Source organism: Apteryx mantelli, chromosome 4 (genome assembly GCF_036417845.1).
Source record: "Apteryx mantelli isolate bAptMan1 chromosome 4, bAptMan1.hap1, whole genome shotgun sequence".
Classification (NCBI taxonomy): domain Eukaryota; kingdom Metazoa; phylum Chordata; class Aves; order Apterygiformes; family Apterygidae; genus Apteryx; species Apteryx mantelli.
The window spans coordinates 65,279,705-65,302,633 of NC_089981.1; the positions used below are offsets into that span (position 1 = coordinate 65,279,705).

A 22,929-nucleotide genomic window follows, 5' to 3' on the forward strand; every position below is an offset into this window, starting at 1 on the left:
TATTTTCCACAGGACTCCCCTTGCTGGAGTTCCCTTTTCAGAGGTTGTTATCTCATCCGGGCCACACTGGGCCTCAAAACTTGGGATTTCCCTACCCTGGTTGGGATGTAAGCTATGACTAGAGAGCACTACGGGGAGGGTTTACCAGCCCACTCCTCACTTCACACATGACACCAGGGATAGTACTTTAGCCTTGACCCTGCTGGTACGCCCTCCAGGAGCAGGTATCAGCCCATCCCAGAGGGTGACCTGGCAGTTCTCCTTTTGGGAGCTACCCTGTCAGCCATCCCAGCTTGGGCTAGGATGTCTCCAGATCCCATAGACCGGTCAGATCAAGGCATGCATGGCTGGAAAACCTCCAAAGAGAAGTGAAGATGTTGCAGGGAGCAGCATGGGCAGAGACTGAATCCAGTGCCCCAGGTGACAACGTACCACATATACAGTAAGAGTGACTGCTATGGGTCTGTGTGTCCTGGGGATCCTGATGCCTGTAGTTCAGCGGCTTCTGACATCTCTTTGAAGCACCTATGGAGGTAGCCAGATATCAGCCTAACCCTGGAGTAGGGAGACCCTCAGGCTTTGCTGAGCTATAGCCTTAGTCCAAGCTCCCCAGACAACTCTGTGGCTTCCAGTGAAGATTTTCTCTAGGCTGGAATTTAGGCTTCAGAAGAAATAGCAGGTCACTTTCTTTAATTTGGAAATAGCAGGCACCAAGACTAGTTCTTCAGCTCTTCAAGCCTAAACTCTCAAGATATCCTTGGGAATCCATTATGTCCACCTGACTGCATTTGTCAGACTGTCAAAGCCCATTTTTGTCAACTGTCTATTTCAAAACCTCCTTCTTTATCTGTCCTTGCTCTGGATGTGAAGGGCAAAGACAGTCAGTGTTTCAGGCCTGAAATCTGTGCCGCTTCTACCCCAGCACCCCCTTCCTACCTGCTCTGCTCAACAGTGAAGGGGCATTTCTGGTCTCCTTCTCAAGAACTTTAGGTCAGGACCATAATCTCCTCAAGCAAGAGACTGCCTATTCAAACAGAGAGAGCCTGAGGCTGTAATAGTGCACATAAAACCACATGCTGATGTAGTCTCCCATCTGTCACACTGACACAACAAAAGTAAATGTTTCCCAACAAAAGCAAATCCATGTAGATCTGAAGAAAATCCCCTTTCTAAGCTGATACATTTTGTGTGCATTCTTTCTGTGCTCCCCAAGGGCCTCTCAATCAGGGTTCCTTTGGTGTTGAAGCAGAATTGATCCAGTTTGGTCTTGATGGGAAAAAACACCATGTATACTTGGCATGTCCAGGCCACTGAGGTCTTTGCATCTTCCTTCACTCCTGAATCGGGCTGTGGCTCCTGTTTCTCTTTGTCTGTCCTGTCTGTGTGGACTGTGAGCATTTTGCAACAGAGATCAACTTTTGCTGGGTGACTGCAGGGGTCACAGTGGGGTCCTGATTGTGGCTGGAGTATAGATAAAAAGGAGGGAGATGAATGAATGCCCAGTGGCTTGAATACAATACTCACAGGAGTCCATGTTAATGGGCACAGTGAGATTTCATGTGGTTCTTGCACAGGCTGTGGTGACAATAGCATGTCTGCAGTGCATGGCACTCGTGTAAGAGGCTTTAGACAAGGTCTCAAAACAACAGGGGTGTCTAGTGCATGAGGGAGAATTGAAAAGGCTCGTTGTATGTCAGTGTGGAAAGCTGCCACCTCGAGGGGAGTCACAGCAGCAAGGTAGAAATCCCAGGACAAAAAGGGAAGCATTCAAGGGCACCAGGAAGAAAGGGATGAAATTATAGAAAGTGAAGAGCAAAAAAGCATTTCCTTTCAATGAGAACTGTAGCCCACGCTATCAGCACTCAGGCAAAGTGGGGGGAACCTTGGCATTTAGGATTTTGAGAAGCTGATTTTTCTAAAGACTTCAATGTGTCCTGGAAGTAGCAGTCCTGCTCTGGCGGGAAGATATAAGGGAGGTCCCATGGCTCTCAGATCACATCAGCTGTGATGCTAGAGGAGAAGAGAGAGGGCTGGGGGAAGGCCCACAAACAGCAGCTTTCTGGATGCGGGGAGCAAAGCAAGTGTAGCCCCAACAGCCCACCTGCTAATGTCATTGTTGCTCTTATTAACAGAAGTTCAAGCAAATGATCCTTGCTCCTGTCTGCTGACTGCACCAGGGTGGCTGTGATTCAACCCAGCTTCCAGGAATGAGAGGGAGAGGTGGTAAGGGACCTGTCTCAGGTATGATGGAAACAACCAAATAGCATGGGGTTTAAGGGAGTGGGGAAAGCAAATGAAGTAGCTGTGAAATTTCTTCAGCACACCCTCTTGCCCTGTGTCCCACAGCCCTTCCCTGGGAGAAGGGGAACTAGAGAAGATGGGAGTATAGGGTGTGCTCAGTCAGTTCTGTTCTGATTGCTCTGGCATTTCTGCTCCAAGGCCACAAGCCAGCTCCATCCCCTTCCTACCCTTTGGGAGCTCCTCAGACCTCTGTGGAGGACCTGGAGGAGCCACAGCCCTTTTCCAGCAAAAGCTCTCCTGTTCTCACCCCAGCCCCTGTGTTGCAGGGTGAGGCCCCACTGCAGCACCGATGGACAGCGCGTACTCGGTGGAGCCAATGCCGGACAGTGTCGGCCCCACCTCACTGGATGTGCTCAGCTTCCTGGACACCCTGGCAAACAGCACAGAGGAGCAATGCTTCAGTGCTCGCTCCCACAGCACTGTCCTGCAAGGCCTGCCCTTTGGTGGCGTGCCCACTGTGCTCGCCATCAACTTCATCCTCTGGCTGGTGAGCGGGGCTGGAAGGGCACCATGTCTGTGGGCATCACTCCCCCATGCCCACAGAGTTTCTAGAGGAAAATGAAGCACTAGGGCTGGAAATGGCCTCCTTGGCTAGCAAGCTCATTCCCCATATCCCAAACTCTCTAAGAGGAGGCATCCCTGAGAAAGCAGTAGTGGCTGTGTCCTGAATGAAACCCTTTGGCACTTCTCTTCCATGCGTTAACTGGAGACAGTGCTCCAGGAAGGTGGGCCAGAAGGTGTTGTGGTGCCTTTATGTCCTGCTACCAAGTTCGGTGTGCTCCAAGTAGCCTTTCAGCCCTGTCCTCTGATTCTGTAGGATGGCAATTGCTATGGTGGGATTTGGTGGCTACAGTTACACCAGTCCGGTAAATCCCTCTTGCTGGTGCTGTTGGATGGTGCAGTGGAGCAATGCTGTAGGTTGCCTGCTCAGGACACTGTGACATGGTGCAATGGGTCAGGGGCTGAGCCACCCATGCACACGGGAACTTCTGCTACTCATCCCACCAGTGATGCTTGACAAGGAGGGGAAGAGTGGACCTAGCTTGGGGGCTATAGGTGAGGTTGTGTGTGGATGTAGCATCCCCAAGGAGAGGCTAGCTGTGAGCATGCATGCCGTGTGTGTGCTAGTGTGGCCATTATTTGGGAGAGTGTGGGTGAGTCGTACAGTATGGGGGGGCAACAGCTTTTCCCACACTGTGGTAGGCAATAGGTGACCGCTTGGGCTGCCGCCTAAGTGGTGGTTGCCGTAACCTCAGGGATAGCTGCCTCCCACTTGCAGGGGTCTGTTATGGTACAGGTGCATTTGAGATGTGTGGGGCTGTGTGGGGTCACCTGTGCTGTGTCAGTGTCTGTGTTGCCATCCTCCACCAGCTGTAGTGAGATCATGGTGCAGGAGGAGGCTGGCTTGAGAGGCAAATTTTGTATGTGCTTGGGCCTGTTAGCAGGAAAACAGAAAAGAGGGATGTGACGAGACCCCACAGCAAGACCCTTTACCTTTCCTCTTCCCTCTTATTGCAGCTTCTCCTTCTGATCTTCTCCTGCCTTCGGAAAGCAGCTTGGGACTACGGGCGCCTGGCGCTGCTGATGGACAATGATAGGTGAGAAGGGCACGAGGCCACCTGTGAGTGACAGGCTCCAGCCAGACAGGTGCCTCCCAACCCGGGAGCAGGCCAGCCCCACAGCCCTCAGCTCCAACCTCTTGGCTGAGAGGGGCCAGCAGAGAGGCTGGGGCTGCAGCATGACCCACATGGGAGCTGAGCAGGTGCTTCTGGTCCTCCTTTCCTCTGGGAATGGCCTGGCTGTCCTTGCACCATCGGGGCCAGCTCTCCTGGCTGGGAACAGACAGGCATGGTCCACTGCAGGGAGAAGGAAACCCCAGGCAAGCTTTGATTCCTTCTTGCAGGTTCAGAGCTGAGGCTTTGCTTAGGGGCAGCATTTTATGGGAAATGAAAAGGCAGTAGAGACTGTTACCCAAACAGGTTAAACAATGTGTTCCTTGTCAAGGACTGAGTGGTGGTCTGCCAGGGGTGGCTGGCAGCACTTCTGATAGTCGCCTTTTCCCCTCCACACCAAAAACAGCTGAATCCCTCCAAGCACATGGAGCTCCTATGAGTAACAGCACTGGGCATCTGGTGACGGTGCTCTTGGTAACAGGGAGTATACCATCCTGGGAAAGAAAGAGGCCCAAGAGCTGCTTTCTGGTGAGCACTGAGTCACCTTTCACTCCTTGCTGCACTCTGAGGACTAAAAAGGGCTGGCCAGAGAAGGAGATGGAGGGAGATAGGCAGCAATAACACTTTTGTTCATGTCGCCAAGGCAGGCTGGGGGCCCGCCTGGCCTGTCTGCAGGACTAAGCACAGACTGCCACAAAAAATGCCACTGTCACAGTTAAAGCAGAGCCTGGGCCAAAGCTGGGCCAGATTTCCTGGTAGGTTGCACTGACCACAGCTGCCTGCAGCTGCTTGCACCCAGAGCGCTGCTTGTCCCAGGCCAGCCACAACGCATCTTTCTTTCCACAGGCTGGTACATGCAGGAGGGGTCCCTGCAAGGCCTGGGCTGCCCGCAGGAACAAACTTTCTAAAGGCTTCTTTCCCATCTTTTCTCTTCTCTGGATTCTCCTGGACTTGGGCTCTGGATCTAAGTCTGGAAATGGATGGGCAATGTTTTCTTTCACTGGAAAGATCAAAGGGGCAGTCAAGATTTAAAATGCAAAATCTGGTTAAGATTCCTTTATTGTAATGTCATTTAAGAAGGCTGAAACCAGTGGAATGTAAAAATCCAGTTCACTAGGCCATTGTCCTCGAGCTAAGGCAATTCTCCACAAGCAACAACACTCTGGGCCCCGGCTGTGTGGCAGCCTGGGGTGGCCTCCCTCCAGGCACTGTGCATGTCCAGGCTCCAGCACAGGACATGTGTGGAGATGGACAGGCGTTTCCAGGAGAGCCTGGGGGGCTCAGTGTACCGATCTTGTATGCTCCAAACAATCCTGCCTCCCAGAGGCTCCCTTCTGAGCAGCCTCTGTATTCACTCATCCAACCTGATAATTTCAAACCCAAACACGTCTTCCACCCACTGAGCCTGGTGTGCACAAACCCTTTATCAGCCTGGCTGATTTCCCAGGAAAAGCTCAAGGAGGGAAGGGTGCAAGTCACTTTTCCAAGGGTACTCTTTCTCTCCTTTCTTCTCTCATGCCTCACTCCTTCCTTTCTTCCTCTTCCTTCAAAGTTTGACGTCACTTTTCTACGGTGAGCAGAGTGAGAAAGAGAAGTCCCCATCTGAGACCAGTCCCCTGGACACAGACAACAAAGATGTGGTGAGTATCCGCAGGATGTGGTGAGGAAGCCAGCTCTATTCTGTCCAAGGAGACGCTGTTATTCAGAGGAACCTCAGGTCAGAAGTTAACAGCGAGAGGTTAAACTCTCAAGCGTAGTGTTTCCTCTTTAACACCAGTTAACAGCAGGCCTGGGAGCTGCTCTTTGTGTGCCAGGAAAAGCTGAAGGGTTTCTTTGTCCTGATTTGTCTTGGTTCTCTGGGCACTTACCATGAGGGGCAGCTCGGAGGGGATGCTCCCCACCAGGGTCTCCATCCCTAGCTGCGCTACTGTTGGTGCTGGCCGCAGGGACCCAGTTGGAGCATCCTGCCTTTGTACGCCCACCGGGGCCTTGCTCTGCGCTCCTGCAAGGATGTTTCTTCCCCTGGTGGGACAGTCCTCCCTAGGATTGTGTAGCCTTGCTGCAGGGCACAGGCCACTTGTACTTGCTTTAAGGGAGCTGCCCCACAGACCTGCCCTGGGGGAAAGGGAATTTCTCTGCATGGCTCTTGAAAGGCACCCTGCTCCCCCCAAAGCACAGAGGACATGAAGCAGTCAAGCCCTTCTCCGGAGGAGGAGCGGCGAGGCCAGGCGAGTCCCTTGGCCTGTAGTTTTCCCTCCTTGCCTCCCTGGCCAGCCCCTGGGAGCACTACTAGCTCCCTTTGCCCACATGCCCACCTCTGGGGTATTGGTGGGCTGCAAGCACATCCTTTTGAAGTTGTCTTTTTTTCCCTATGTGGCATCAGACACAAAACAGGCTTCACTAGCTACAGACACGGACTGACATGTTTCACAGTCTGTTTCTCTTCCTTTTCTGGCAATAAAAGCTGAAAAGTCAGTCACTGCTGTATTAAAAAAAATTATTAAAAAAATAAAACTAGGCAGGAAAGCTAAAGAAGTAAAATCTTTGCAGGTGGCAGGCGGACTATTTAAAGATGCTGTACTGGATGCTCTGGGCAAGCGTATACTACTTATCAAAAGTAATTGAGAAAGACCAAAAGGAAAGCCAGTATGGCTAAACAGCAGGTTAAGAGAGATTACTAGATGTAAGAAGACAGTCTTTAAAAAGTTAAAATTTCCTCAAAATGAGGAAAATCTACACTCTGCCAGGCTAGATGTAAAATACAGTAAGACAGGAGAGGAAAAAGGGATTTTGAGGAGAAATTTGTAGAAGGTATAAAAACAAATACTTTTTTGTTCTTCAAACACATCAGAAACAGGAAACCTGCAAGAGAGTTGGTAGGATCAATACATGTTCAAGATAAAAAATGGTTGCTTGACAAGGTAAGACTGTAGCAGGAAATCTAAACCAAGTTTCTGTCTGTATTCAGTGTAGAAGGGCTTGAAGAAATTCCCACATGGGAAGCCTTCTCTGTTTGTGCGTATGTACTGGAGGATCTGTCTGAAAGTGGGGTTGGAGGATAAGGTTGTAGAAAAAACAACTTAATGAATTATTATTACTATTACAAATTCCCAAGAGCAATATTCGCCCAAGAGTTCTCACTGACCTCCGAGATGAATAGCTGAACTATTAACTGTATTGCATAACCTCTCCCTTGAAACTGGCAGTCCTAGAGAGCTGGAAATTGGCTAATGCAATGCTGTTTTTTTCAAGAAGGTTTCTGGTAAAACCCAGGAAATTACAGACTAGTGAGCTTGGCATCCATATGGACAAATCCTTAGAAATTGTTTTGCAGAGAACTACTGAGTGTGACGTATGAGGAGAGTCAGCCTGGCTTTCGTGACAGGCAGTCGGGCCTCAGAGCTACAGAGGGTCCTTGGAGCCAGCCGGGCGCATGGGACGGGGAGATTTGGTGGAGTCTGCTTGTGTTTCCAAAGTCTCCCACTGCAGTTGTTCAAAAGAAGCTCACCTGTGGGGTAGGAGAGGTCATGGCATGGATAAAGCCAGGGAATGGAGAGGAAGAATAAGCCGTTAGCTTTCACAGGGGAAAAGGGTAAAGGCAGTCCCCCAGGGATCTGCCTGGGGCCTTCCTTTTCAGGGTCTTCATAAACGGACTGAAAAGGGGGCAGAGTGGGGAGCAGAGTGTACTGATGCACAGTTGTGATGGGAAGGACTGCAGAAGGACCTTGACCTCAAATGAACTTTAGTGTAGGTAAACGTGAAATAATGTATATGGGAGAAAAATCCAAATATTACATGCAGTGACAGGTTCAGAGCTATTACTAGTAAAGAACAAGATCTTGGCATTGTCCTATATTATTCTATGGCAGTGCTGGTTCAGTGGTTAGCCGTGATCAAAAAGGCATGTTGCATGTTTGGCACTATGAGCAAAGGTACAGAGAAGAGAATTTATGGAAGCCGGGAGACTCTTTGACGGAAATACGACTGTGTTTCCTGCTCTTTTCTAGCATCTGCTTTTGGCCACTATTGCAGCTGAGCCCCTGCACTAGGTGTACCCGCAGAAAGCCCTGTGCTCTTCCTCTGTTTGCTTGGCCAAGAGCAGAGTGTGGCTCAGCCCCTGTGGGCCTGCACCACCTCCGCAGTGTCTCACACGAGCCATGTCCCAAGCCCAGTGCCACATGGGGATGTTGGAGTGGTCGCTCCCAGTTCATCTTGACTCTCTTCCTTTCCAGGGATTCTGCTCCTGGCTCATTTCTATCTACCAAATGAAGTAAGTGCATGCCTCGGGCGTTGCGTTCGCTGGTGTCACCCCGCCACTGCCCAGCCCTAGGGAGCTGGTGCCCACAGGTGGTCACTGGCTCTGGAGCCACCTAACACTCAGCACCACTGAGTGAGCTCTCGCGGGGACCAGAGATGGAGGAGAGCGGAGGGAGCTCCACTAAAACACCCGCCAGGGAGAGGCAGCAGAGGGATCCTCTCTGCATATCCTCCCTGGCTCTGCTGCCCCCAGGCTCATGTCCCAAAAGAAAGGGCTTTAAGCTCTTCTAGTAGAGCAAGTCCAGCGATGGGCTGGCAGCCTGAAGACTCTCCCCCCATTTCTTCTGTGCCTGAATCCTCTGTGCCACAGGCAGGATATCATGAGTTTCTGTGGGTTTTGCAAAGCTGGAGCAGCCAGTGTCCTTGGGGTGGGGAGGGGATGGGGGTAGCGGCAGAGGAGGGGAGGCAGCACCACCAGCACTAACCTGCACCCACCTCTCTTCCTCAGGGATGAGGAGATTCAGAGTAAATGTGGGATCGATGCCACCACATACCTCTCCTTCCAGCGGCATCTCCTGGTCCTGCTCATGCTGGTCTGTGTGCTCTCCGTGGCTGTTATCCTGCCCGTCAACTTCTCGGGGGACCTCCTGGGTAGGTGCTTCCCCCAGTTTGGGAGTGATTCAGGAGCGTGACACAAACGACCACAGCCTTAGGGCGAGCAGCATGTACTGCACTGCAGGGATGGAGGGCAGGGCCACGCTGTTGTGAGCCGACACTTGAGCAGAATTAAGCTATCTGGAGGGCTGGTCTCGCACAGTCTGACTGTGCCAGGAACTGGCCCCATAGACAAGGATCAGGCTCAGTTGTGGGTCAGAAGAAATGAAAGAGGCTCAAGAACTTCAGGGGTGGCAGGGGCTGGGCAGGGAGCTGGGAAACGAGTGGAGACAAGGGAGCAAAGATGGGCCACCAGAGCAGCTACCCTGGGAGCACACACTGCACAGTATTCCTGTAACCTTCCTGCTTCTCCTCTTCTCTTGCAGGAAACAATCCCACCCACTTTGGGCGGACAACCATCGCCAACATCCCAACACAGTATGTGGCTCCCATGTCTTGGGGGACTGTGTGTGCTGCTGCTGTGTTTAGCACTTCTGGGAGCGCCAAGGCATAATGCTCGGCATAGCCCCTTGACTGTGCCAGGGGTCCATACATGTGAGCAGCACGCTACTTGCAGTTGTCCATGTGTCTGTTTGCACTGCACACAAGCACAGTTGTGGCAGCCAGCACACTTGCACTGCTTGCTACACCCCTACTACCAGCAAAGGTTGTATCAGGAGTAGCCTGGACAGCATCATTTCTACAGTATCTCAGCTAACACCCTGGAAGCAGCCCCTCCAGTCCCCCGAGGAATGGGTCTTGCAGTCCTTGTAAGGACCAGGAGGACCAGGCAGCGATGTGTATGGTGTTAAGCACTGAGCTGGTCTGCGTGACACGTGCCCATTGCATGGGTAGCTGATCCAGCCTTTGTCTTCTCCAGGGACCGTCTCCTGTGGCTGCACAGTATCTTCGCCCTCATCTATTTCATCCTCACCATTCTCTGCATGGCTCATCACTCTGTCCATCTTGAATACAGGGAGAACGAGAAGGTGAGCAACTTCCCCCCTCTGCCAGCCATCATCTCTGCCTTTCTCAGCACAAATGGACAACTCTGTGTGCTTTACAGAAAGGATGGTCCCAATATATAAAGAGAGCTTTACAAACAGTCTGGCACTGGGCAGGCAGGGAAAGATAAGGTGGATTTCCTCAAGCTTCTGGAGAAAGCCTGGCAGCCCAGAGGCAAAACTGTCTCTTATTGCTGGCTTGTTGCTGAGATTAAAACTCTGCTGTGTCCAGCTATCTGTGAGGTTGTAATGTCCAGCCGTGCTTCTGGAGTCTGGGAGCAGGCTTTGAGCAGGTCTGCATTGACTCAGACTCCACAGCTGGCAGCCAGCACTCCTGGTAGGTGGGGGGATGAGGGATCATTCTCCTATCTCTGTCACCATATGAGAGCAGGATCGTACTGAGTCTCATCCCTTCCCTTTGTGCACATCCCTTCCCCATCCATATAGTGGAAGCAGTGACCCTGGCCACAATGTGCAGGTGAGCAGGATGGCAGTAAGATGTCCCGCAGACCATCTGCCCCCATCCGTCACCTCTCCCCCTTCTCCTCCCCCAGGTCGCCCGGACACTGATGGTCACCCGGATTCCCAAGGAGATATCAGACCCTTCCCTGATCATCAAGCATTTCCAGTGAGTAGCACCATATGCCAGTCTCACCTCACCAGGGCAGCTGGTGCTCACCATGTGCTGAAGGGAGGCAACATGCCGCAGTCCTTGCAGGCAGGACGGCTCCATGCTGGTGCAGAGAAGGCAGCTGGCCTCTTCTCACACAGCCTTGCCAGGGGTCTGACCAGGGCTGGTGGACCCTGCCAGTCTGGCTCGCCCTGCTGAGGAGGAAGCCAGGGGACTGGCAGTGAGCTCCCCTGCTCTGGGGGAGGGGAGGCTGTCCTCGTCCCCCCAGCTCCCAGTGTCACTGTGTCTCCATGCCTGCAGCGAGGCCTACCCCAGTTGCACTGTCACCAATGTCCAGTTCTGCTTCGACGTGCGCAAGCTGATGAAGCTGGATGCGGAGAGGTGAGTGTGTGCTGGGGCCCCTGGCCCGCAGCTCTGCCTTTCTGTGCACCGGTATGGCCCAGATGTGCATGCCCTGGTGAGCCTTGGTGTTTGCACCTGGTGGGCAAGTTTCCCGCAGCTTTGCTGGCTATGCTCAGGCGACCTGCAGGATTCAGCCAAGCAGCACCCCTGTGCCAGATGGAGCCTGCCTGGCAAGGGGGGACAGCTGGCTCAGACCACAGTGGTCCCAAGCTGGCAAAGTGGCTGTGGAAGTCTGAAATGGCTCCTGCCCAACAACTTCAGAGAGCTAGTCTCTCTTCCTTGGGGGAGACAGAGGGGAACTCCCTGAAAAACCATCATCTCTGGCCCTGTTCCTGGCAGGCGCAAGGCAATGAAGGGGCGACTTTACTTCACCACCAAGGCACAGAAAGAGGGGAAGATCACGATCAAAACCCACCCTTGTGCCCGCATCTTCTGCTGTCGCATCTGTGGCTTTGAGCAGGTAGGAGGGGAACAGGCGGGGCTGGAGACAGCATGTCCTGTGGCAGAGAGGCCAGAAGCTGCCTCACAGCAGGAGAGCCTCTCCAAGAGCCTTCCTTTCACCCATCGCACTGATTTCTGATGGGCTGCTCAGAAATCTCCCTCTTTCCATGAACATCAGGGCTGAGGAGCCCCCAGATCCACAAGGGGCATCAGGACACCTGGGAGTATCTTCTCCCCAGCACTGTCCTTTGAGGCCTTGACAGGCACCGAGGTACTGAAAGGCACTCAGCTTCCCATTGCAGCCCAGACTGCTGCCTCCACAACACAGCTTCTGCCACTCTTTTGCAAGTAGTGTCTGCTAGAGAGGCTGGCGTGACACACAGCAACTTGCACGCATTGCCCACAATGGCTGATGCGCTCCCCAAATGGGGTTTGGCAGCTCTTGAATCCGAGATTGCAATCTTTCTCCAGCGCGGCATGGGAAGGCAGAACTCCTCTCCCTCCTGCATGTTCAGGGGGCCCTGGTCCTGGATGGGTGATTGTGAGCCTGCCCCCATCTGCTCTCTCCCTTGCCCTCAGCAAGGAGAGCTCTGCAAAGCCACCTTTCCCACAGGTGGATGCTGAGCAGTACTATGGGGAGCTGGAGGAGAAACTCACAGATGAGTTCAACGCTGAGCGCAATCGCATCACACTCAAGCGGCTCGACATGGCCTTCGTCACCTTCCAGGATGAGAGGATGACGGCTGTGTGAGTGCCTGTCTCCGAGGGAGAGGCTGTGACCCTGCCAGTCCAAGCATATAAACTACACTGCTGCCAGGCTGGGGGTGAAGTGGGGTTGGGGCCACTGCCTCTGGGGACAGCAAGGGGATCTCAGGGCACCTCCCTGGCTCCTCTAGCCAAAACTAATGATGGATTTGTCCCAGCTGTGTCTCCCAGCTGAAGACAGGACTGCTCTGCAAGAGGACCACAGCCTGAGGTTGTGGGAAAAGTGTTACAAAAAGTGGGGGAGGGAAGCAGGGGCAGTCCTGAGCCCTTGGCTCAGACCTGTCCCCTTGGCTTTCTTCTCCTGCAGGATTTTGAAGGACTACAGTCATATCCGCTGTCGTAAACACCCTCAGCAATCCTCTGTGACTACAGTGGTCAAGTCACACCACTGGGGTGTTTGCTATGCTCCTGCGCCCAGTGATATTATCTGGTAAATCCCATTGAGGGCTGGGGCAGGAGGAAGAACAGCCACGCAAAGGGAGAATCTATGGCCATAGCTACAGGGCATCTTCTCAGGGCAGGCAGGGGCTGAAGATCCCTCTCTCTGTGGCCTTAGCAGAAATCACTAGTGGTGACTGGGGTGATCATCCTAAGGGTGACAGAACTTGGCCCAGCAAGGCTTGGGGGTGATTGCCAGCCTCTGATTTCTCTGGCCTGCCTCCAGAGTCTTTCTGGCAGCACGGAGCTGCTCCTGCTGTGATACTCAAGTTTCAGGGGCTCTGTCAGCAGCGATGCAGCGGTTCTGGGAGCAGGGAGAGGGTGGGCTCAGAGCAAGGGCGGCCAGGAGGGTCAGTGCATACAGCAGGGACTGGGAAGCAGCGTGGTAGCACGCTTTGGAGGGCACATTCAGAGGCTCAGGGATGCCTGACTTGTCCTCTGCACCATGTCCAAGACATACTTTTCTCTCACAGGGAGAATTTATCGGTCCGTGGCACATCATGGTGGGTGCGGTTTATCCTCCTTAATATCTGCCTCTTCATTCTCCTCTTCTTCCTTACCACACCGGCCATCATCGTCAACACCATGGACATGTTCAATGTCACACGGCCTGTGGAGAGCCTCAAGGTAGTTGACAGGGCCCAGTGCCAGCCTCCTCAAAGAGTCTCACAGGCTTGTCTGTGTTGGGGGAGGGCCCTGGCTTTGTGCTGACCCAAGGAGGTGAGCCATCACTGGGACAGTTGTTGATGAGAGGCAAGGAGAGTTTGTGCCACCGTTTGCCATCTCCCCCTTCTCATATGTGTTTTTGATGGCAGAGTTCCGGGGCCTTTGTGCATACCTGAGGTTGGGTGCCTGTGCCTCAGGCTTGCTGTGTCCACAGGGAAGGACAGCTTGGTGTCTGTGCAGAAGGAAAGGGGTGGGAACAACTCCAGGATGTTAGAAGCTGCCAGCAATGCATCACCCTTCTGCTCATTGACCTGCGAGCTGTTGTGAGAGTGTTGGGTCTTAGAGCATGTCCATTGTGTCTTTTGCTGTCCTCACACTCTTCCATTCTGGAACAAATGCCCCTGCAGTGCTCCCAGAGGGGATGCACCAGCCAGCCCAGTTGCACACATCATTCTCAGGTGCACCTGTGCCAGGAGGCCTGAGGAGCTGCCTCCATCATGGCTGAGCAGTGTCAGCATGGGCAGGCACAGCTCATTCCTTCCTGAAGCCAGCAGGCTCCTAAGCAGGTGTCCGGTAACTTTCCTCTTGCAGAATCCCATCATCACCCAGTTCTTCCCTACACTGCTGCTCTGGGCCTTCTCCGTCTTCCTGCCCTTCATTGTCTACTACTCTGCATTCTTCGAGTCACACTGGACAAGGTAACAGGACCCAGCTGCAATGCTCCCCACAAGGTTACTCAAGGTTGCATTAGATGGGAAGAACCTCAGTAGGACTCATTGGATCCAACCTGTGGGAAGTCAGGCAGTAGGTTCAAAGAGCGGCAGATCCCCACAGCACCATGGTTGTTGTCCAAGAAAGGGCCCCAGCTCATGCCCAAAGGAGCCATTTCCTTGCCATGGCCATGAACACATTCAGGGTGCCAAGAAGTGCAAACGGAGCTGGTTTTAAGAGGGTCTGAAGACATTAGCAAAATGGATGGTGTGATGAGGGACTTGCAATGGCAGGGCTATGGCTCTGACTTGGGAGGCACACCCCAGCCGTGCTTCCAGACCTGCAAGGTGAAGGTGCAGATTCAGGTTGCTCAAAACCTCCTAGCAGAGGAAGTGCCACTACTGCTCAGCTTCTACAGTTTGCTCCCTCTCTCTTGACTCTCTGTCAGTCCCAGCCCCCTGTGCCTGGTCAGCTGAGTCCCCTCATTGCAGGAACCTGGCCCCCTTACCTGCACCCATCCTCCCTTCGTCTTCCCAAGGGCAGGGAAAGTATCCCTGGTTCCTGCATCCAGGGTAGAGATTCAGCTCTCTCTTGCTGGGCCAGCCCCTGCACAAGATGCATGACCAGCAGATACTGTGTTAGGAGGGGTCAGGGATGAAGGCTGTGAGAGACTAAGAGAGCAAGAGCTTTCATGACAGCACGTTTCCTAATGGTGAATCCTTCACAACCTGGGGAAAGGTTTTCCAAGGCCCTTGCAGGTGCACAGCTCAAATGTACATGACTTTTTCTGGCTGGTAGTAGTGCCTTGGTAAAGAGCTAGACCCCAGCCCAACCTTCTCTCACCCTGACCTCCTGATCTGCCTCTAGAAAGTGCAAAGTTCTTCTCTTTTTTTTTTCTCCTCTCCCCAGGTCAAGTGAAAATCAACTCACAATGCACAAGTGTTTCTTTTTCTTGGTGTTTATGGTCATCATCCTGCCTTCACTGGGGCTGACCAGGTACTGGCCAACCTGCCGTGCTGCTTTGCTCACCTGCGGGATAGAGATCATGCACAGACTCCTTTCCTTGCTGCAAATGAGTCTAAAAAGGTTAAGGGGTAGGAATCACTTCAGCTGCTGTTGAAAAGCGGCTGTGTCTGGGGAGGATCATGCTCACTCTGTAGCAGTGCCCAGCCACTCCCAGCACTATCACAGACAGAAAACTCCACTGCAGAGAATGGGTCAGCTGTGGAGCCTGCCAGACTGCCACGGCTAACTCCAGGGCAATATGCTGTTGTTTATTTATCTCTAACAGCCCCATGAGAGCCAGGGAATCAGTGGCAGAGTCTCTCTGTACCACAGGAGCCATTCGGGTGGGCATGGGACAACACTCTGCTAGAGCCTTTGCATAGCCACAGCTGTGCCAGGTTCTTCTGGCCTATGAAACCTCCCCATTGATGGATCCTGAAATAACATCATTTGAGCTGCCTTTGAGCAAACTGACTCTGTGCACATGGAATGCACACGCTTGCTGGATATTCCCCTCATATTCCTCTGCTTTCTTTCTAAGCTGCTCCTCTTCTCCTCCCTCTAGTTTGGATCTTTTCTTCCGCTGGCTCTTTGACATGCACTTTCTGGATGAGGCTGATATCAAGTTCCAGTGAGTACCAGGGAGCTCCCTGACTTGCACTGGTCCACACAGCACTCTGGGCGAGTGGGGAGAGCCTGACTCCATCCCCAGCTGCCTCCTGCCCCGATGGCTCTCCCAGCTGCCTGCATGGCCTCACTCTCTTCCCTCATTGTCTCTGGGGGCAGGTGCGTTTTCCTCCCTGATAACGGAGCTTTCTTTGTCAACTACGTCGTCACCTCCAGCCTGATTGGGACGGCCATGGAGCTGCTGCGCGTCCCTGGCCTCCTTGTCTACGCCACCCGGCTCTGCTTTGCCAAGTCCGAACCCGAACGGCTCCACATCAAGCGGGTATGTGACTCTGGCTGCATCTGCATACACACAGCCCCCATGGCATGCCAGAGATGTGTTCGGTTGCCAGGGGCTGGCTGGAAATTCAGGCTTTCCTGGTCCTATGGGGAGGCATGTGGGGAGAGACTATCACGTAAAGGACGCTGCTGGACCTTGGTCCTGTCCCTGTGGGGGTGAGGTGTGCAGAGGCAAAAGTGGATTTGGGGAGGCAAGGACCAGCTGGGATGCACAGGCACCCCACTGTGTGAGGGGTTGGGGGAGGATGAGCTCTGCAGGGCTGATGAAGGAGGGGGTCCTCACCAGGGGTCCTAGGAGGCCAGGGACCGGCTGCTGGCTCCTGTGCGGTCTGTGCAGGACTCACCATCTCTGGGTCTGCTGTCCATCCAGCTTATCAGTGCCCTAGGGGAGGAATTGAAGGGCCCATCTTTGGCACCCTGGGTGCTCCAGTCACGTAAGGTGAGAGCAGGAAGGTAACAGTGCTGTTGATTGTGCCTCAGAGCCAAGCCTACCAGTTCCAGTTTGGGCTGGAGTACGCCTGGACCTGCTGCATCTTCTCAGTCGTCATGACCTACAGCATCACTTGCCCCATCATTGTCCCCTTTGGTAAGTACCAGCTTCCTGTGCTTCCAGCCCCACTGTCCCTGTCTGCACTGAGAACAGCCTGCTCCAGCCGCCAGGAATGGCGGGGGAGCACAAGCTTCCTCAATGCCTGAGGGTGCCCTTCCATGGTGTCTTCTGGGCCTGCCCCGCTCTCCCTGCGCCATGGCTCTCTGCATCGTGCTGTCCCCAAATGTCTCCTATTCCTCCCTGCCAGGTTTGCTCTACATGCTGCTGAAGCACATGGTTGACCGGTACAACATCTACTACGTGTACATCCCCACCAAGCTGAACCAGCGCCTTCATGTCGCTGCCATCAGCCAGGTCGTGGTGGCCCCCATCCTCTGCATGTTCTGGCTGCTCTTCTTCTCCGTCCTGCGCCTTGGTAGGGAGAGTTCAGGGCTGGCTCACCCCACCATTTCTGAGTGTTACAGGTCTCAAGCTATATGGGACAAGCAGCCAACATCACCCCTGAGTTAGGCACAGCCTGGAGGGTGAGGAACGGGAAGGGGGAAGGAGTGTTGGAGGCCCAGCAGATGCAGGGGCAGGTATCAGCTAGTGTTTGGGAAGTGAGTGAGAGCTCACAACACCCAAAGCAGACATCAGCATGGGACTCAGCCAGATGTGCAGTAAGTTCCAAGCAGCCCTTGGAGGCTCACATGCTGCCCTGGTGTCTCTCTGCTCTAGGTCCCACCCGTCCTGTTACCCTCTTCACTTTCGTGGTCCTTCTCTCTTGCATCATCTTCTCCTTCTTTGGCCTCTGCCTGAAGAAGCTGCAGCCACGGAAACCTTCCAGCTACCAGGTGAGCATGAGCAGCCACCCATCTGGTTCCTAGGACCAGGCACATTTCCTTCCTGCATCCCACTTTGTCCCTTTCCCACACCTCTGGGTAAGTTTTCACAGAGGATCCTGAGGATTTGGTTGCGTCCAGAGCAGAGCAAGGGCACGGATCAATCCTGCCTCCAGGTTGCTCCTCGTCTCTAGAGACCCCAGCACAGAGTCAGGGCTCACCACACTTCCCAGTATCACGGTTGCAGGCCCATCAGATCTGGCAGCCAATCCCTGTCCCGACTGCTGCCCCAGCTTTGGTTCACAGCTGGCCAGCCTTTGCCAGCCATGGAGCGCCAGGCTGTGTGGCCTGCTCGGCTGAATCCCAGGTTTGGCTGGGGGCCACCCCTGCGGATGGGCCTCCTGCCCACCCCTGGCTGCAGAGGGGAAGCTGCACAGCGTGGTGCCAGGCTCACATCACCCTGGGAGTTACCCCCTGCCTCTGTGCCACCGGTTTCCTCCCTGCTTCCCTCTCCCCAGATGTCCGACCAGTCTGACAGCACCTTCAATGACACGGAGCGGAGCAGCGTCTCCTCCACCCCCAACTCCAATGTGAGTATGCCTCCCCAGGGCCCTGTGTCACGCACCCTCCCCGCTCACCCTCCAAGCCCTACAGGGGTGGCTGTGACCCGGCCCTAGCCTGGCCCATGCCCCATTGGCCCTGACCCTGCTCTGTCTCCCACTGCAGCTCTTCGTGGCCACGGTCCTGCAGGAGCCTGAGCTGAGCCTGACGCCGGCAGCCTCGCCGGCGCACCAGTCCTATGGGACCATGGGCAACCACCTGGAGCCAGCGGAGGACGGGGAGGAGGGTGGCCTGCAGAGCTTTGAGACGGAGCTGGAGGCAGTGGAGGGCGAGTACAGGACCGGGCCGGTGATGGAGAGCCAGGCCCGCTACCAGTGAGCGTCCCCACTGCCGTGGCGAGGACCGGCAATGCCTGAGAGCAGAGGATGTGCGGGGGGGGAGGGGGTCAGGAAGGAGCCTTCCCCACCAGCCCAGGCTCCTGCACCACCACACCGACCCTGCTGCTGCCTTGTGGGCACCGGCACCAGCACCTATGGGGCCAGCACCTGCCTGCCTGCCCCAGCTCGCCAATGGGCTTGCGCATGGGTGGTGACGGGGGCCTAGGGCCGGAGGGCAGCAGGACTGATGTGCAGGAGAGCACCCTGTCTTGCCTCATCCCAGGTGCCCGTGCAAGGCAGCAGGAGCCTGCACACCCCTGCCGTGTAGCCCACCTCCACAGCTCCCTGCCTCCACCAGGGACCGGGCTCAGCTGCCCTGTGCCCTCCTTTGCCCCTTCCTCCCTTCCTCCAACCTGTGCTGGGCAGAGGGGTGCAGCAGTGTGTGGAGAGGGTCTCTCTTAAAGGCCATGCTTTGAGGAGAGGAGGGAGACTGTGTCCCCCGCCAGGAGGGGGAGATGGCCCAGACAGCTCAGATGAATGTGTCGGACGGAGAAGCACAGCCCCGCAGGTCCCCGGTGCCACCGGAGCCGGCCACGCTCAGGTGCAGCTGCCAAACCTTTGCTTCCCACTGTGCCCACTTGCTGCTGCCGCTGCCCTCGGTGGCTCTCCACTGCCCCTTGGCGCCCAGTGTGGCTGGGTGCCTGCCTGCCCATGCACTGGCTCAGGAGTGCATCTCCCATGCTGCTCATGAGCTGCACGAAGGCTTTGCCAATTAAAGCAGGGGCTTCTGAGACACTTGTGCTTTTGAATGGATGAGTGCACGGGATTGAGCCCTGGGCCCACGCAGGGCTGGGTAAGCTCTGGCCTGGTCTTCCTGAGCACCAGCGTCCCTTCCTCAAGTCAGACATGAAAACACAATTCCAGCTCTTCAAAGGCACAGAGACCCTACACTGCTGCAACAGCAAGGCACTAATGATGTCCGCAGCCTTGTCCACAGTGAGCAACCTGCTTATCCTACCATTCTTCCCTTCCCATCCCATCTCATCCCTCTGTGGCTGCAACATGCTTGTGCTCTTTAGCCAAGTGTTTGGAGAAATGGGTAAGGTCAAGGGAAACGTTTTTTAATTGCTGTGACAGCATTTCCTCCTTAGCACCCATCGTCCCACTGCCCCTGACAGCAGCCCCCTGCATGGTGGTGCTCTCCCCAGGGGTGCTGCAGGACCCCACGTGGCTCCATCCCACTGCCAGAGAAATGGGGGCTGGTGGGACCACCACCTCCAGGTTGTGGGTCCTGTCACAGAGCCGCATCCTGCCCTCACTCCTGGCTGCGCCCTGGGAGGCTCTTCCACAACCATCACCTCCTCTCAAGTGTAAATCCTGCTGTGGTCAGCATGTACATGCCTGCTCTTGCCTGCACTGTGTCCTGGAGGATTTCTGGCTCTCCCTCAGCGGCAGCGTAGGCCCCTAGGATGCAGGGGATGGAGATCCTTGTCCTGCTCAGCCTCTCTTCTGCAAGGTTAACCAACCTGAGTGCTACTGGTTCCTTGCTCAGCCTTTTTGTGGCCTCAAGTTGTTTCTTCTGCTCTTTTCTGATGCAGTGCTGCATCAGGGCAGTTTGTGAGCAGAGGCAGGCTGGTTTGGGGTGGGGGGGGGCAGGGAGGGGGTCTGTCATGGTGGCTGCTGAAATCACAAGCTGGTGCTCCAGCTGCTTGAGGAGAGTTTGGCTCATAAGCTGGATGGTCGGCGAGCTCCCAGGGTTTCCCCTTCCTCCTAGCCCAGATGTGTGCAGCTGCACCTGCGATGCTCCATGTCCCCCGCATCACTGCCCAGTGGATGAGCTGAAAGCGAGCGTCTTGCATTGCAAAACTGTTTCTGCCCCTTCCGACTGGGCATATTCTCTCCTGAGAAGAGACTTGTGCTCAGTACCTTCCAGCCTGCCCCGTCTCTCCTATACAGCCCAGTACCTGGCGAGCAAAGGCACCCCAAGCTGTTAAACTCCCAGCTGCTGCTTACTGACCTCTCCATTGCTGAGCCCAGCCTCACAACACAATCATCTCCTAACAACAGAGAAATTGCATTGGCTGGCAAGGACCATCTCCACTCCCCTGCTGACTTCAAGGCAATTTCAGCCACCATCACCTCCCTTCCTGAGCCATGCAGAGAGGGAAGGGATGCTACTGCAGCCCTCCTCACACTGAGGCCACCAGTGCAGGAAATGCTGCAGTGCAAAGGCAGAGGCTCCACCATCACAGCTTGCTTAAAATTGGGGCTGGAAGTAACTGCTTCGCCCTGTACAAGCAGGCAGGCTCAGCACGTTTGTGGCCCAGTACCTGGGAGGATGCCAGCAGGAGGGACTGAGATGCCAAGCACCCCACGGACACCCTACAGCCTCTGTGCTGTGCTAGGGGACATGCTGGCACTTCCAACAAGCTCAGGCCCTTCCATGAGGAGCTCCCCACAACCACCAGTAGGAAATGCAGAAGGAAGCACTGAAAATCATGTCCTTTTCTAAGAGCTGGACACTGTCCCCTGGCTGCATCACCCTCTGCCTAGGAGCAGGGTGATGCTCGGGCTCTTTCTCCCACATCTACTGCAGTGACCTGGTGAGATGCAGCACAATCAGGCAAGGCTGAGAACTGAGCTGGTGCCTGTCCCATAAGGCCAGATGGCCCACGACCTTGCACAGGATGTGCGTAAGCTAGACTTGTTTTCTCCTGCCTGGAAGACTTTGTGGTCAATTACACTGACAGGAGAGCACCCTGTCCCCACCACCACCTGGACTCTGGGCACTGCGGGAAGGGGTGGCACAGGGGGGGGGGGGTCCAACCCCTGGTTGGACTTTGGGGGGGGGCAGAGGTGTAGGGCTGCCCTCCACTGCTTGTCCTGCTCAGTGCTACTGAGGCTGTTGGTAGTGGGAAGCATGGTGCACAAGTACTAGGGCATTAAAAGGCAGCCCAGGTCTCTGTAGGACTCAAGAGGACCCTGACACCATCCCTGTGGAGCAGGGGGTGGCAGCTCTCCAGGCTGGCATCCCTCCCCCCACCCCGGCACTTGCACCTGCGCTCCCACATGCCCAGGCCGGCGGCTCTGGCGTGCTAGACGCTGAGTGGTTGCCTTGGCAGGGCCCTGAGCCCAGCCAGCCCCTCCTGCCATCGCAGCCCCAAAAAGCACCTCTCAGGCTGCATCCCTTGACAGAACTCACAACACCCGCGTGGCTGCTCGTCCCCAGCGCAGACTCCCAGGAGCTCAGCCGATGCCTTTTCTGTCTATGCCTGGGGCAGAAGCCCCTGGCCGGGGCCAGCAGGATGCTCCCGGCCCCCACCAGAAACACTGTGGGCTCTCTCCAGTGTGGAAGCAAGTGTCTGCAAGTAGCACTGCGTCCTCGGGCGCTCTGGGTCCTGGCCTGACTTGCCCTTGGCTGCCACGCTATAGGAATGTGCCAGAGGTCTGTACCTTCTCGTTATTTATTGCTATGACTGTGCCTTGAATAAAATGACTTCACCCAGCCGCTGGCCTGGAGTTGTCACCCCCCCCCCCCCCCCCCATGTGTCCCGCACAGTGCCAGGCAGGAGAGACTGTGGTGCAAGGAGGGACCCACTGCAGTAGCCTGTGAAATACCCCAGCCCCTTCCCAAACCCTGGGCTGCCTTTTACTCTGACTGGCTAGTCCTTGCAGGAAAGGCAGGATGCCTCCCAGCTGCCCTGTGGTGGAGGGAACACCCGTCAGACAGCTTCCCCCTACCAGGCCCCTTCCCACGGCTCTGCCCACCACCACAATCCCCACAAAAGCAAACCTCACAGCTATTTTTTTTTTTCTTCTAAGAGAGCAGGGAGTCCAAGCCAGTGCCTGCAGCGAGCACCACAGTTGGGCATGTCTGCTGCTCCCCAGGCTGATGGGCAAAACCTTCGTCATGCTCTGCCCAGCCAGAGAAGGGCCCTCTCCGAAGGCGATGGGGCTGCATCAAGAAGTGCATGTGCTGTGTGGACCCAGGGAGCTCTGCCAGCACATGGGTTTGGGGCAGAAACACAGCAGGTGAGAAAAGGGCAGTGAGCAGACAAACCATATGGTCTGGGAAGGTTTTTTTAGATATAAAGGGGAAGACAGGGTGGGAGGGACTGACTGGACAGACATAGCAAAGGTGCAAGAACTGAGAGCTCCCCCCCCCCCCCCCCCAAAATCCCCAGCGTCCCCTCTGAGAGGCTGGTGCAGCAGCCTCTGCAGCAGCTGGGGTGCAGCACCAGCCTCGCTGTCCAGCCCAGCTCAGCCAGCCCCCTCCAGCCTGGCAGCCACACTGGGTGCAGGGAAAAGTTGCAGTGCTGGAGGACAAAAGCAGCCCTGCCAGCTGCTGTCACCCTGTGGTGCGGGGTGCACATGTGCCCCCTCTGCCAGGAGCCATGGAGAGGGGAACACCAGGGCTGCAGGGCCACCCCAGGGGCCCCCTCCCGGCTCACAGCCCCCTCCCAGGAGCCCCGGGGAGCAGCGCTTGGCAGCCAGGCCAAAGCACCAATTCGGTCCCTGGTGAGGAAGAGGAGCCAGCAGGGTGCCTCCTGCAAGCCATCCTGCAGCAAGGCGTGGGGCGCAGGGAGGGGAGCAACTCCCCCGCCACCCCCGCGGGGCCATGAGCCAAGCGTGCCTGCAGCCAGCCTCCACCCTGCAGGGCTCGGGTGCCTGTTGCCCTGGAAATGGCAGCTCCCCATCTCCTGAGA

General features: G+C 55.3%; 1 protein-coding gene across 3 annotated transcripts in view; it reads left to right on the forward strand.

Annotated features, from left to right (window-relative positions):
* The window catches only part of TMEM63C (transmembrane protein 63C), a 41,718-nt gene extending 22,700 nt beyond the window's left edge, over positions 1-19,018 (forward strand). For 2 of the 3 annotated variants that reach the window (XM_067296861.1, XM_067296862.1), the window contains exons 3-25: positions 2,133-2,241; positions 2,568-2,788; positions 3,820-3,899; positions 5,527-5,614; positions 8,207-8,244; positions 8,740-8,882; positions 9,272-9,323; positions 9,766-9,874; positions 10,444-10,517; positions 10,821-10,901; positions 11,262-11,382; positions 11,977-12,110; positions 12,436-12,558; positions 13,040-13,193; positions 13,824-13,930; positions 14,853-14,939; positions 15,514-15,579; positions 15,735-15,897; positions 16,395-16,500; positions 16,712-16,879; positions 17,182-17,297; positions 17,804-17,875; positions 18,012-19,018. In XM_067296861.1, coding sequence (XP_067152962.1) covers positions 2,591-2,788; positions 3,820-3,899; positions 5,527-5,614; positions 8,207-8,244; positions 8,740-8,882; positions 9,272-9,323; positions 9,766-9,874; positions 10,444-10,517; positions 10,821-10,901; positions 11,262-11,382; positions 11,977-12,110; positions 12,436-12,558; positions 13,040-13,193; positions 13,824-13,930; positions 14,853-14,939; positions 15,514-15,579; positions 15,735-15,897; positions 16,395-16,500; positions 16,712-16,879; positions 17,182-17,297; positions 17,804-17,875; positions 18,012-18,224 — 2,493 coding nt within the window. In that variant the 5' untranslated portion in view covers positions 2,133-2,241; positions 2,568-2,590 and the 3' untranslated portion in view covers positions 18,225-19,018. The remainder of the gene's footprint in view (positions 1-2,132; positions 2,242-2,567; positions 2,789-3,819; positions 3,900-5,526; positions 5,615-8,206; positions 8,245-8,739; positions 8,883-9,271; positions 9,324-9,765; positions 9,875-10,443; positions 10,518-10,820; positions 10,902-11,261; positions 11,383-11,976; positions 12,111-12,435; positions 12,559-13,039; positions 13,194-13,823; positions 13,931-14,852; positions 14,940-15,513; positions 15,580-15,734; positions 15,898-16,394; positions 16,501-16,711; positions 16,880-17,181; positions 17,298-17,803; positions 17,876-18,011) is intronic. The other variant, XM_067296863.1, reaches the window with a different exon arrangement.
* Positions 19,019-22,929: the final 3,911 nt, after the last annotated feature.